Source organism: Cebidichthys violaceus, unplaced genomic scaffold (genome assembly GCF_023349555.1).
Source record: "Cebidichthys violaceus isolate CVI_PGR_0920_01 unplaced genomic scaffold, fCebVio1.0.p SCAF_13, whole genome shotgun sequence".
In the NCBI taxonomy this organism is placed as follows: domain Eukaryota; kingdom Metazoa; phylum Chordata; class Actinopteri; order Perciformes; family Stichaeidae; genus Cebidichthys; species Cebidichthys violaceus.
The window spans coordinates 3,927,531-3,940,799 of record NW_027176296.1 but is presented as its reverse complement, the minus strand read 5'-3'; the positions used below and the strand labels follow the sequence as shown (position 1 = coordinate 3,940,799).

At 41.1% G+C, this 13,269-nt stretch overlaps 1 protein-coding gene across 22 annotated transcripts in view; it reads left to right on the top strand.

The window, feature by feature from the left end:
• adgrl2a (adhesion G protein-coupled receptor L2a) overlaps window positions 1–13,269 on the top strand; it is a 93,273-nt gene that overhangs the window by 53,808 nt on the left and 26,196 nt on the right. For 21 of the 22 annotated variants that reach the window (XM_068707446.1, XM_068707445.1, XM_068707439.1 and 18 more), the window contains one exon: window positions 4,056–4,856. In XM_068707446.1, coding sequence (XP_068563547.1) covers window positions 4,056–4,856 — 801 coding nt within the window. Of the gene's footprint in view, window positions 1–2,331; window positions 2,932–4,055; window positions 4,857–13,269 lie in introns of those variants that run through there. The other variant, XM_068707450.1, reaches the window with a different exon arrangement.

The following is a 13,269-nucleotide window of genomic DNA, read 5'->3' as shown; positions in this document are numbered from 1 at the left end:
TGGAGAAAGTTAAGGATCTTTGGGGTTAGTGTGGGTTGGCATGTGTCTCATGTTTGTTTGTTTTAATGTTGCTGTTTTTAAAGTGACTGACTCTTTTCCCTTCCCCTGTGCAATCTGCAGGAAACTTCTTCGGCTGTCTGACTCACTCGCTTCATCCACTGACTGATTTCTGATCACACTGATTGCTATTTTTATATTTTTCATCTCTACTAATGTCATCGGGTCTTCCGTCGTGTGTTCTCCTTTTCTTTCCAGGTTTCCTTCACTCCATCTCTCCCTGTCCTCTTCTCGCCTCCTCTGTCCTATGTGGCTGAGGCTGAGAACTCAACTGTTGTTAAATTGTTTGCCTCCTATCAGTGTTTGATCTCTTAGTTAGCTACAACACACTTGAATTTCTTCTGCAGAATGGCGCGCATTCATTTACGGATACGTCTGAATCTCTAGTTTCCACTGCTTTTTTTTGCCACTGAAGCCTAAGTCAGACTCAACAATTCCAACCGATTCAAGCTGTAATATGAACCTGCACTAATTGGAGCTGGATCGTTGCAGGTTTCAAGGGGAAGTTAGTTTACAATTGCTAACATTATCCCACGATGCAAACTGGCCCAAAATGTGGACATTTAGTGTTTCAACATTGATCTTCACAAGCCCGCTGTGGTTGAGCCTTTGTATTGTGAAGCCATCCGAGACTGAAATGTGAGCAAGGCAAAAACCAATAGAGGTGTAGATCAAGGGCAAAAGAACTGACGCATGCAGTGTGTGCTCTGGAGATTAACATCTCCATCAGTAAAAAGAAAAGTAGCTATTTTGTTGAAAAAATGTATTTCAAATGAAATAATATTTGATAGCAATGTGTCTGAATAAGTCCATGTTAATATAAATTACTTTTTAAGTCAAATACGTTTTATAGCAATAAAATTCAATAAACTTAATTTCCTGTTTTAAAGTAAACTGTAGCTTCATAGGGCTGCCCCCTCTTAGTCGACTAGTTAACAATTTCTTTGTTTTGGGCTCAGCCGACTAAGATCTCTTTAGTCAATTAGTCGTTACTTATTATTTTTTCATGCTGAATGACTTATGTCTGAGAAACCTACGAGCTCATCTCGGGTAAACACAAGATTTATTTGTGTGATTATTTGTGGAGAAACTCAATTTTACAGATCTGTTGATAAAATTAAATCATCAATTAATCGACAAAGTCAAGTTTAAGTCGACTAAGAATTTCTTTGGTCGAACACAGCCCTAAACTTCATTGCCATGTAATAATATAAATGTTTCGGCATTTTTTAAATAATAATATAATATAATTATTTTATAAATATAATAATTCATAGTCGGAGGTGTCCTTGAATGACTGAATATTTTTTTCTGTGATGCCCATCATTGTCCTGTCACATTTGGTCAACAACCTACTTATTGAACAGCAGGCAGAACAATTGTCTATCTCACCTGTTCCAGGTGGGAAAGACATGACTTGGGACAGTCTTGTAGTCTGACCTAGGCTTTAGATTAACCTGAGAAAAGTCTTTTCCGAAGAATTCTGTAAATTTGTTGAAAATACGTTTTTGAAATCTTCAGTCTTGTTGCAGTTTAAACTAAGCTGGTGATTTTCATGCAATACTAATGCATTTGAAATTAATTTTACTTTTTAAGTCTTGATATGATATGTTTTACAATTCAGCCGTAAACATCTCAGATGAATGGACTGAGTAATCCTTGTTAGCACTGGTGGCTAGTTTGAATGTGCACAGGTTGCTAATTTATAGCAGACAGAGGCAAACACAAATAACAAATGAACTATAGTGTTGTATTGTATTGAGGAATGAAATACACATTTCAACAGTGAGTGCATGCTATCTTAATGTATTTTGCTCCAGTGACTTACAATGATTACCTGCTTCCTTGATCAGGCCACAGTTTGTTTTTTTGTGTACATATGGCTTCAAAATTGTAAAAGTATAGTAGAGTGTTACACCAAGGCTTTTGTAGGTATTAATCAGTGTTATATTGTCCTGAATGGTAAAATTACATCTTAATTGTATTTAAATCTAAATGTATTGCTTTTAAATATGGCAAAGTGTACTGCTCTATATTTAACTTTCTTTAAAAAAAAATACAATTTAAAAACAGACAAATGACAGTTTTTCTTTTTCGTGGCATTAGGTTTGGTTAATGGTGGTGGGTGGATTAACACAGACCACAGGTTGAAAGCAATATGGTCAATTATAATAAATGTAAATTAATAAAAATGATACATTAAATTACACTTGTGTATCATGTAGTATTCACAGAATAGCTTTGAGTCTCTTTCTTTCTATCAATCATTTTAGGTTTATACTGGTTACTAACAAAATGTTACCCTTAAAAAGAATAGTACATAACATAACAGCTAACTATACAAACAATCAGACTCACAGACAAAAAAAAGCTTTGAGTCTCATAAATGGTTTTATTAACTTATAATCATTTCAACAATTTCTATAACTAAAGGGTGATCATTTTCTTTGTTTGTAATTTTCAATGTGAATCTCAGAATGTCCTGCTTATTTAACAAACAAAAATAAATGATTTATTTAATTTCTGAATGTCAGAAGTTATGCCATTGCAATAGCTCATACTTGCAGGCAGTTGGCAGTCTATCAAAGACAAAATCCATCCACCACTGTGCCATAAACCAAATCTGTGATTTATCATTTTCAATGTTCTAATCCAGCCCTTTTTCTAACAAAGGACCTTGACGATGGTGTGTCACCTTTCTAACAACTTTCCTACTTTCTCTGAATAGGTCTGACCATCTTTGTCCATGTCACATAATGTGTTTTTGCATATGTAATCATAGCTATGACAGTTAATTCATATTAATCTCTTTTTTTCCCCTTGCACCCCTTTCATTCTCTCTTCCAACGCTTAAAATAGAAGTGGAGCAAAAAGGTAAATAACAGACACGATCCAAACCCTAGCTCCTTGTTTTGTGGCATCTGGTTGTAAACTACCTATTTTCCCATGGTGGCCCCTACAAACCCATCGCAGACGTTATCGTCAGAATCCCCCCAGCTGTAATGTTAACGGCCAGTGTAGTGCAACAAGGGAAGTGGGGCTGGCCATAAAAAAGACGACACACAAGCAGCCAAAAGATGTAAATGGGGTCGTATTGGCTGCAGTCCATAAGGGGCTTCCTCTCCTCATTCTCCCTGGGTGCTTTCGCTACTCAGCAGACTCTCATATTGCCTGGCTTCCAAACCCTTTTCCATAGCATGCCATGGTAACAGTGTTTCTTGGCCCTTTTTTCAAGCTATTGCTTTCTACTGTTCCCTTTTCTCCTTGAGCCCCCCGCCTCCCCTTTTTCACTCTTCTCCCCATTATTCTCACCTGATCACTTGCTGCTCTTTTCTCTGTTGATTCTTATGTCTCCTATGCCTCAGAGCAGCAGCCAAAACACCTCAAGAGACCCTTACTGAAAGTTTTTTTAGATTTTAATGGTTGTGACATTTGCACCACTTCATAATGACAAGCCTCTCAGGTATCTAGAGTAGAATAAGTGGCGTAACCTAGACACATCTAAGTACACGCAAACATTTTGCAGACTGTGCTGACTCCTGCTCTCTCATAACCTCTCCCGTCTGTTGCCAAGTGACTTTAGTTGGCTGCATTTTTTTTTGTTTACAGGACCAATTGTTTTGTTAAGTTTTGTTTCTGTTCTATTTCCCCTCATTTGTGTTCTACTCCCAACAGTAAATGTCTATGAGGCCAAGCTTCTTTTTGTTTCACACTACTTTATATATTTAAACATAATGCATAATAATAACTTTTCTATTCCTTTTTTTCTTTCTATGCACAAAACCAAAATCGTTATTCTGCTTGTGAATATTGGCTATAGATGTTAGTTGTGTTTTGGCCACTCTTTAATGTGTGTCTGTCCTTACTCCTCGTGGACAACCTGTAAAACAAAATGAAGACATTAGAGATAATATGGACATTACATGCAATTTTGTGTGGTTTAATTTGCACATGTTAACCTGTGTCTATTTCTTATTCTACTCTTCTCCCATTGCTAGTTTTTCTTTGTCCTGGGACTCTGAAAGCTGTCGGTGATCCTTCCTTTCTATTTGAAGCGGAGCAACAAGCTGGTGCCTGGTGCAAAGACCCCCTGCAGGCTGGCGACAAAATCTACTTCATGCCTTGGACTCCTTATAGGACAGACACTCTCATTGAGTATTCCTCCCTGGATGACTTCCAGAATGCCCGACAAACCATCACCTACAAGCTGCCCCACCGGGTGGATGGGACTGGATTTGTGGTCTACGATGGCGCCGTGTTTTTCAACAAGGAGCGCACCCGCAACATTGTGAAGTTTGACCTGCGGACTCGAATCAAAAGTGGTGAGGCGATCATCAATAATGCCAACTACCACGACACGTCGCCCTACAAGTGGGGTGGTAAAACAGACATTGACCTGGCAGTAGATGAGAATGGGCTGTGGGTGATCTATGCCACCGAGCAGAACAACGGCATGATCGTAATCAGCCAGTTGAACCCCTACACGCTACGATTTGAGGCTACCTGGGACACGACCTATGATAAGCGCTCAGCCTCCAATGCCTTCATGGTTTGTGGAGTACTGTATGTGGTCCGCTCCACCTATGAAGACAATGAAAGTGAGGTCAGCAAGAGCCTGATCGACTACATTTACAATACCAAACAGAACCGTGGGGAATACGTTGATATCCACTTTCCCAACCAGTACCAGTACATTGCAGCTGTGGAATACAATCCGCGAGATAACCAGCTCTATGTGTGGAATAATTTTTACATCCTGAGATACAACCTGGAGTTTGGGCCACCTGATCCAGCACATGGTAAGAACCCAGACCCCAATCACATTGTATTGTTAAATTGCATCCCTGAAATCGGGATTTTAGTCGCTGTCAAGTGTGCTTTGATATTCCTCTGGTATTCCTCATCTATGTATCAAGTGTCACAGCTGACTGATTTTTAATTTAGAATCTAATATGTGCTAGATATGTTACGGAAGCTTTGGAGTGTAGGAAAGCATCTCGGGGGGTGAAGTGAGTGGGGCTCTGTGGTAAACAACACCTCGAAGCCAGTTACCATATCATAAGGGATCAGTATCTAGGGAATTTGGGGAGGTTTAACATCCTGGCATTCCCTGAGTCCCTGGTGTTAATGCTCAAGGGACCCCTGCTAGCACATCGCTTTTTTAGAGAGAGTATGACGGGAAGAGAGAGATATACTTTCACCTCTGGAAACATACGTGCCCGGACAGGTGCAAAGTCTGGCCTGGGGCAAGGTTAGATCATTCCCCAAGTGATACTGAAACTTCAAATCTCCATTGGTCATTAAAAAAAAAAAGAGTACTTTACACTCTGTAGGCAGACTGTAAGGATTCAAGGTTCTGTTTAAGAGAGAACGAGATGGTAGACACAAGGGAGAAGGATCAATCATCCAGGGTCACATCAGCAGCGTATGTTTTTAATTTAGCTGTCAAGAGCTGAGGGGAGGCTAGCATAGGCCTGCAATAGTCCTTACCCTGAGAATATAATAACAGTAATTATCCTAATCCCCTCCACACCCGGAGTCCTAAATCCACATAATGCTCAACGCAGTCAGTGATGAGCCACAGAGGTCAAGCAACTTTTGCACAGATTATCCGGGAGCTCAATATTTATTACGTGTTTGCTCGTCCACTTTTGTATTGATAGGGCTGCTAAATCGGGTTCAGACGGTGGAACAGCATCAATCTAGCCAGACCAATGCAAGCTTTACTGTAACAAAGAACCTAATCCAGGTTGGAAAGCAAACTTAATATGCAGAGGTGGCATTGAGTAGAATACTGCAAAAATCATGGGGAACAAGATAAAACTATTTTAGTTATTTATTTTTCCAACTCTGAATAACATGTTTGAAGTATCTCCACTGTCAATAAGACAGATACTAGACCGTTTTTTTTAAATTAAATATTTGCATATCATAAGTACATTTGGAGCAGTTGAGGAATACGCTGCAGCCTAGGTGTATTTTATTCCTGCACAAAACATAATGTCACACAGAGTGAATTCAAATGAGCTGATTCTAAGAAGTGCCTTGCATTTGCAGACAGCTGCTTTAAAAGTGTTCATTATATCACCTTTTCTGACATCCAATAAATATATAAAATTGGAGCATGTCTTCACATGTAATCATGTGTTTATACACAGTAAACTGATTGTTAAGCAGTCAAGCAACAGCCTCCACAACAGCATTTATTTTCAGTTTAGCTTTCATGGATTCTTGGAATAATCTGTGTATAGACAGGCTGCTTGCTCAATTGATTTATTCATTTGCTGAATGGACACTGATTACTGATACAGAAATCAGAGGCTTTAACGGGATCCGCCCTTAAATAAGACAACATTACGGTTATTGTGTGTGTGTGTGTGTGCGTGCGTGCGTGCGTGCGTGTGTGTGTGTGTGTGTGTGAAAAACATACCTTACTAAAGTGTTTTAAGTGTTTATTCACACAGTCAGACCCCCCAAGCACCCAAAGGAACCCACTTCCCTTCCTTTAGATTATGTTGAGAAACACACACTGCCTGACGTCCTGCATTAGCTCCTCGGGGCTTCTGTATTCGCACATCTTTATTTTAACATCAACAAGGTCTACGTTCTCTTTTCTTGACAAACGAGACACGAGGCTGGCCCTGCTGCTGACTAATGTATGTTGAGTTGCAGTCGATGAATGCGAGGGAGAATGGTCCAGGATGATCATCAAGATGTCAATAAACTTGTCCTCCCACATGGCCGATGTTGACACATAAATGATGGCACTTTTTCCTGGCTGTCACTAGATGCCCTCTCTGTGATATCTTGATGCTCGTTTCAGTGCCTGCTTCACTGGGTCCCGAAACAAGCTATCAGAATGCTTTTGGAGTGTTAAAAGTTGAAGGTACGTGTTTTGCGCAGCACTAAGGAAAAAAAAAAAAATAAATAAAAAGAACATTGCAGATTTGCCCAAATAATTGCAAGCACCTGTGAAAGCTTAGCACAGTGTTTGTACAACAGAACATGGCTTATTATTAATGTAGATGCTAGAGCTGTGTTAGTGGTTGACTTGTAGTTTTCTTTTTCCTTCATAGAAAACACAAGGATCTGTCTGTTTTTAATTTAACCACAGATCTTTCTTTGAATTTCAAAGCATGCACATTGTCCATTGTGCGTTCTTCTCCCTTTTTCCAAAACTTCTCAAGTACGCAAACAACTCTGTTACATGATTCACTCCGTCATGGAATGCAATCACATCAAAGTGATGTTGGGACCCTGTGTGACAGACAGTTGAGTTCTTGTCAAATCCAATCGAGGCAAGATCATCTCTTGTAGGATTATGGGGGAGTGGATGGAGTCACATCCAACATGCGGCTTCACTTGAAGTGGACATTAAATGGGTCAGTAAGTCCCACTCTTGGCTTTGACCAGCAGCACCATAATCCACTCATTTAACAATGGCTCCATGCCGGTTTTTACTTTTTGCATACAAAAACTCATGAAGAGATATGTTCCTTTGTTGCATCTTGTAAGTGAGATGATTAAATTGATTTAAATGAGGTATTTCCAGAGAAAGCTCATTATGCCCCCATTTCTATGGACCGTTTATTCATGCCAAGCTCTGATATCTTTCCTCAAACCACTGAGTAAGCATATCAAAATCTATTTCTTAGCAGAAGTATGCACAAACAGACTCTATTTGCTGCCTCAATGGGACACAGGTGAGCCTCGGAAACCTTTTATTTATCCCCTGTCGTAAAATTAGATTCTGAATCACTTCCGTATAAAAGCCCCCAGCGCTGCAGTTAACACCCACACAAATCAAGACCTCCTCTTTAATTGTTGAAACGTCAATACATTTGCATACAATTTCAATCTTTGCTGCACCCTCAAATTATACATTTACGAGTGGGGGTCGTAAGGAAGAGAATGACCCAATTTGTTTGAAATTATAAGGTAGGGCTCACTGACGCGACTTGCCAATTAGCTTACACAACTCTGCATGTGGTCAAAACAATGCCCTGTAGTTTGTGTCCTATGAAAGTGCTTTGCAATGCAGAAATGCTCAGCTGTTACAGATGCCTGTGAGTCGCATGCATTAGCAGTCACCCCAGAGAGCCTTCCTCTTATAGTCTGATGAATATACATCTCACTAATAAGCACCACTATGATTCATTCCTGTCTTCTGCTGTGCTTACATAGAGGTCAACTTGTGCATGGCAACATTTAGAGAGAAAGCTGAGAAAGCGGAGAGAGGAGGAAAGGTATGGGTACTTTAAACGTCAACATCAAGCTTTCACAGCCATCTGAGGTGCTCTGGTAAAATGGCAGAGACTTTTTCCTCCTACATGCTCACCAGCGGTGCAGGAGCAGGGATCAGGATGTGTTAAAAACGGCCAATTTGTTTGTTTGCCTTGACAATAACCCCCCCGTTCCCTCTCCCCGACCCCCTGTCAGCTGCCCAAGTGGACGCAGCGGTGTGAAAGAAGACTGTATTGATGTGGAAAATCACACTTTTTGTTTTTGTTTTTCTGTCCTCCTGTCATATTCTCGTTGTTTTTTTCCCCCGTCTGCTTCCATCTCATTGTCTCTCTCTTTCACTATCTCTCTATCGCGTTCAGTCTTGCTGTTTCAGTCTGTCTCTGATTTTTCTTTTACCCTTCTTCTGCCTGTCGACTCCCACTGTTTTTTCCGTAGTCCTCCTCCACGATCATCCATGAACTGTGCCTTGAATCTGGATATTTGCATTTGTGTGCGTGCGTGTCTACACATATATGCGTCTGTGTGGCTTCCCTCCAGAAGTCAGGCTAAAGACTGTTCAAATCATGCCCGACGAGAGCCGTGCACACTAAATGACAGGATTTGAGTAAATCCTTTGCTGTGCCTTCTGGGAAACCGTACACACACGGCACGAGGACAAAGATGGCCTTCGCGTACACGAAGATCGGGGATCACACACTCCCCAGTGATGTCTTTCAGAAATATTGGCCCACTGGGGGAACACTTTATAACAGTATTTAGATTTAAGTGACATTATTCCATTGAACAATTTAGCATGAAGCTTATTTTGCCTAAGTGGTGATTGCACCTATTTGAGTGAAAGCCATTGTGATAAACAACTTCTCTCTGCTTCCTTCTCACATTTCTTTGCTGTTCACCCAAACTCCTGTTGGCTGTTTTCAGGATCACACCAATGTTGACTAACTACACAAGCCTGACCAGCCAAAATCAGACCAAATCAAACACCTCACTGTACACAACAATCTGCAGAAAACAGCCCGGCAAAAGCCCCAGAAGTGACTTATTGTCTTAAACCTGTGTGTTGGTAGCCGTGTCAGGTTAACTCAGGATTTCCCTTATGTTGTCATAGCACTTAAAGGCGTCCCTAAATCCCAAAAATTTGTCCGTCTTACTGATAATGTGGAATTTCTGGGTTGGAAGGGCAGTATTGAGGAGTGTATTTTTATCTAAAGGCCCCCTTCTTTACTGCCGGACCACAGGATCTCCCTATATGCCAGCTTCCCTTCTTTATTCCTCCCATGTAGCTGTTTTTAACCGCAATTTTATGACACACTGTGACGTTATTCCCTCTACTTCGTGACCCACTGGTCTCATTCTTGGTTACGATATAAGGGTGAATTTAACTGGGGCGATAAAAAGGGGGGAAGTCCCACGATGGGGATTTACAGTCTTGTTCGCCACCTCTCTGATATTACATCGTGGGATATTACTTAACCACCCGGTGTCTGGTGGCCGTTCAGTACATGAGGTCAGGAGGTCACCTGTTTCTTCTGAAATCTGATCACGATCTCTGCCGCTCCTCGTAAGACACGAGGGCCAGTTGTTGCCGGACAAGGAGGAACATTTCACTGTTTATTCAAAAGCACACCTCAAGAAAATGTTTTCTCATATTCCCTAGCTGCTAGTCACCACTTCTCCTGGAAAGTCTTATCCACTGATGTACAACTACTGTACAAGGTTGCGCTGACAGCATACAAGTATGTGGGCAACAGCAAACCCGGGGTTATGATTTAGAATGTCACAAAGAGTTGTTTTACATAAAAGAGCGAGGAGGGTGTGTGATTATGGGTACACTGAGCCCAATAGCCAAGGGGATCCACAGTCTCTTGTTTGATTACAGTCTGACTGTGAAACAAGGCGTATTAAAAGAATTATTACTTAGACATCACAATGGTCCCCCATCACTCCCTGACACACGCCTTTGAGGAGATTTATTTCACACAGGCCTGATTGTTGTGTCTATGTGTGTTTCTCTAATCTGTGTTTATGTGGGTGTGCATGCTTTTTGTGTTACACAGCTGTGTTAATGTGTGCGTGTGTGTTTGTGTGTGGATGTATGCTTATGTTTGTGTATCTATGTGTGTGTATATGAGCGCCTCTGAAATAGACATCCTCCTGTGCGCAAGGCATTAAATATCAGTCTACTCGGCACACTTAGAGTTAATGCTTGAAATTTGAGGCACGTACAGTACAGAGAAAGCTGCAAGGAGGAGAAAAAAAAAGCAGGCTGTAGTCTGGCAGCTGCTGTGTCTGTTCTCTATACTTTGGTGTCATTCTGTGTGAGGGTGTATATGAATGTGTACATGTGTTTATAAGCTTGTCTGTGCAAGCGCTCGCCTGTGTGGGAGTGCACTCTGCCTGCCTACCTTTGTCCATATGAATCAATGTGTTTGTATTGAGGGAAAGCGAAATATTGGCGACAGCAGTAAATAACATAAGCCAGCTATTAGGTTTTGTTCCCTAAGACATGGACATATACTGTACACACCCTCTCATGGACATGACTCATGGGAAATTATATGAATTTTCACTCAGCTTTCTTGATATTTACTGCTGGCACACAAGCAATCATACATCGTGTTCCACTGCACAGCTACAAATGCAGTGCAGACTGAAAGACGTGTAATCCAATTTCCTTTGTGTATTATTGTTATTATTGGTAGATATCAAAATGCTTCGCAAACGTATTATAAATCATCACACTATTTCATACTTAAGAATACCTCAATTTCCATATGAACTCAGCAGCGAGGCTGCATCCAGAGGGCTGAGTGAAATGCATGTTTGAAATTGAGATATTTCAGCCACAGCATTAGCAGAGGAAATAATTTACACTTTTTTTCGCAGTTCAACACCATATTTCAATTAACCTGCGCTCCGTGCTGAATGACATGAAAGCTGATGGGTTATTCATTTATTTTCCATCTACTAGATTCCCTTGGTTCCCTGAGCGTGGCCCCCTTCTGATGGCAGAAACAGACTTTGAATTGTTTGAGTTTCAACTGACTTGTTAACTTTCCCGATTCCTCTTCCATTAGGAGGTGATTGCCACCCAGGAGCAGCATTTCACAGTGTACAAAAGACAGGATTTTTTTTTACCATAGGAAAGAGTAAGTCTCCTACAAAATGGGAACAAAGACGTAAATCCCCTAAGCAGCCTCGCTTCACATCATTATGAGATTATTCCATGACAGAGCAGGGGACAAGTGAGATCTAATAATTCTTTTAACTTTTTGCGTGGCAAATTAGCTGAAACAAATGCTAAATGTGTGTTCCCTTACCCTTTTTTCCCCTCCCTCGCAAGATAAACAGCACCTGGTAATGTGTATGAAACATTACCCTGATGAACATCCATGCGGTGCCTACTGAAAGTGAAGTCATTAAGCATAATATAAAAGACACACACGCCGTCGGTTTTCATTTGTCACCCCGGCATGACTACGGAGTCCTGGTAAAGTCTCATCTGGGCTCCGAGCGTGTGTGAGCGTGGGTGTTCCTGAGTGCTTACAGTATGTGTATGCATATGCTCTGACAATACTCGGCAAGCCGTGCTCCTCTCGCCTTTTCCTCCCCTGGATTCCTGTCTCATTGTCTGTCATCAATCCCAGACCTATAACCCCAGCGGTAATAACAGAACCGCTGAGATACATTCAAGTGCAACAAAGTGTGGGCGTCGAATCTCACAAAGAGGTTATGAATAAGTCTGTCCCGACTATTGGCGGTACTTTGGAGAATATCACTCTATGCGTTCACACTCTGTGACAGCTAATTGAAGGTTCCCCCTTGGGCTGAGTGCAGCAGAGACATAATAATCAAGGATCCTGTCCTGGTTTTTGCTATATAGCCCAAACATGGGATTTTGCTTCTTTTGTCGTTATCAAAGGAATATTGCACGGGGAAGGCATTCAGTGGTAGGAGGCATGTGTTGCCACAGTGGAAAACAGAAATATTTGGTCCATGATATGAATCACAAAATGTATGGAAAAGGCTGCTGCAGCACTACCAACAGATCAATACCCATCCCTCACAGTGGCTGCTTATAAACTTATCCACTTAGACATCTCTGTGAAGAAGTGACTGCCTGAGAGGAGTGTCCTTTTTTAATACCTCTGGGTTAATTCCTCCCAGCTCTCATTGGATCAAATTAAACCAAGCTATGGCATAAAGGTAATAAGATTATTGTGTCGCTGGCAGGATTACGGGCTGACACGCTACGTAAACAGGAGCAGTAGTGGTCAGAGAGGCTGCATTGTTTATGCACGAATATCCCTGGGAAGTATAGCCTACATTCACATTAGCCTCTTTTTCACACAGGAAAGAGGATTAGTTTGCATCATAGACATGGAATAAAACTCCCGACAGGATTATTTTAGCTCTTTTACTTATGTCCTTTTCATAATAGTTCTTGTTAATGAAGCTCTTTAACGTATAGCTTTATTCTATGACGGTGCTCACTGAGAAAAAACATTTTTAGCGATGCTTTTCTGTCTCGTGCAGCACAGACATTGGCTCAGCAAATCCAGCCCACACCACTTTCCCAAAACCAAACCCATCCAGTTTGCTACGGGGCAATCCCTCTCCAATGGAAGGCTTTAGGAGAGCCAAACGCATTAGTTCTAGCCTCGTATTAACAAACATTAATCATCCCCGCTGATAGCAGGTAGCAAAGAAATAAATAAAAACATCAAAGAGGTTTAATTGTACATGTTGTAACTAGAGCATGCGGCTCAACATCCCAGCGAGCCATGACAAGCAGCCCTCTTGAATGAGGGGTGTAGACAAGATACAGTTGTTAGTTGACATGCTAAAGGAATGCGCTTGGATTACAGCAGATGCCTCTTTGATTTATCGTCTGGAGTTGCGAGCCTTTTATCTTAAATCATGCTGTCGAGCAGCGATTCATTTTCATTTTATTTCTGTCGTCATTCT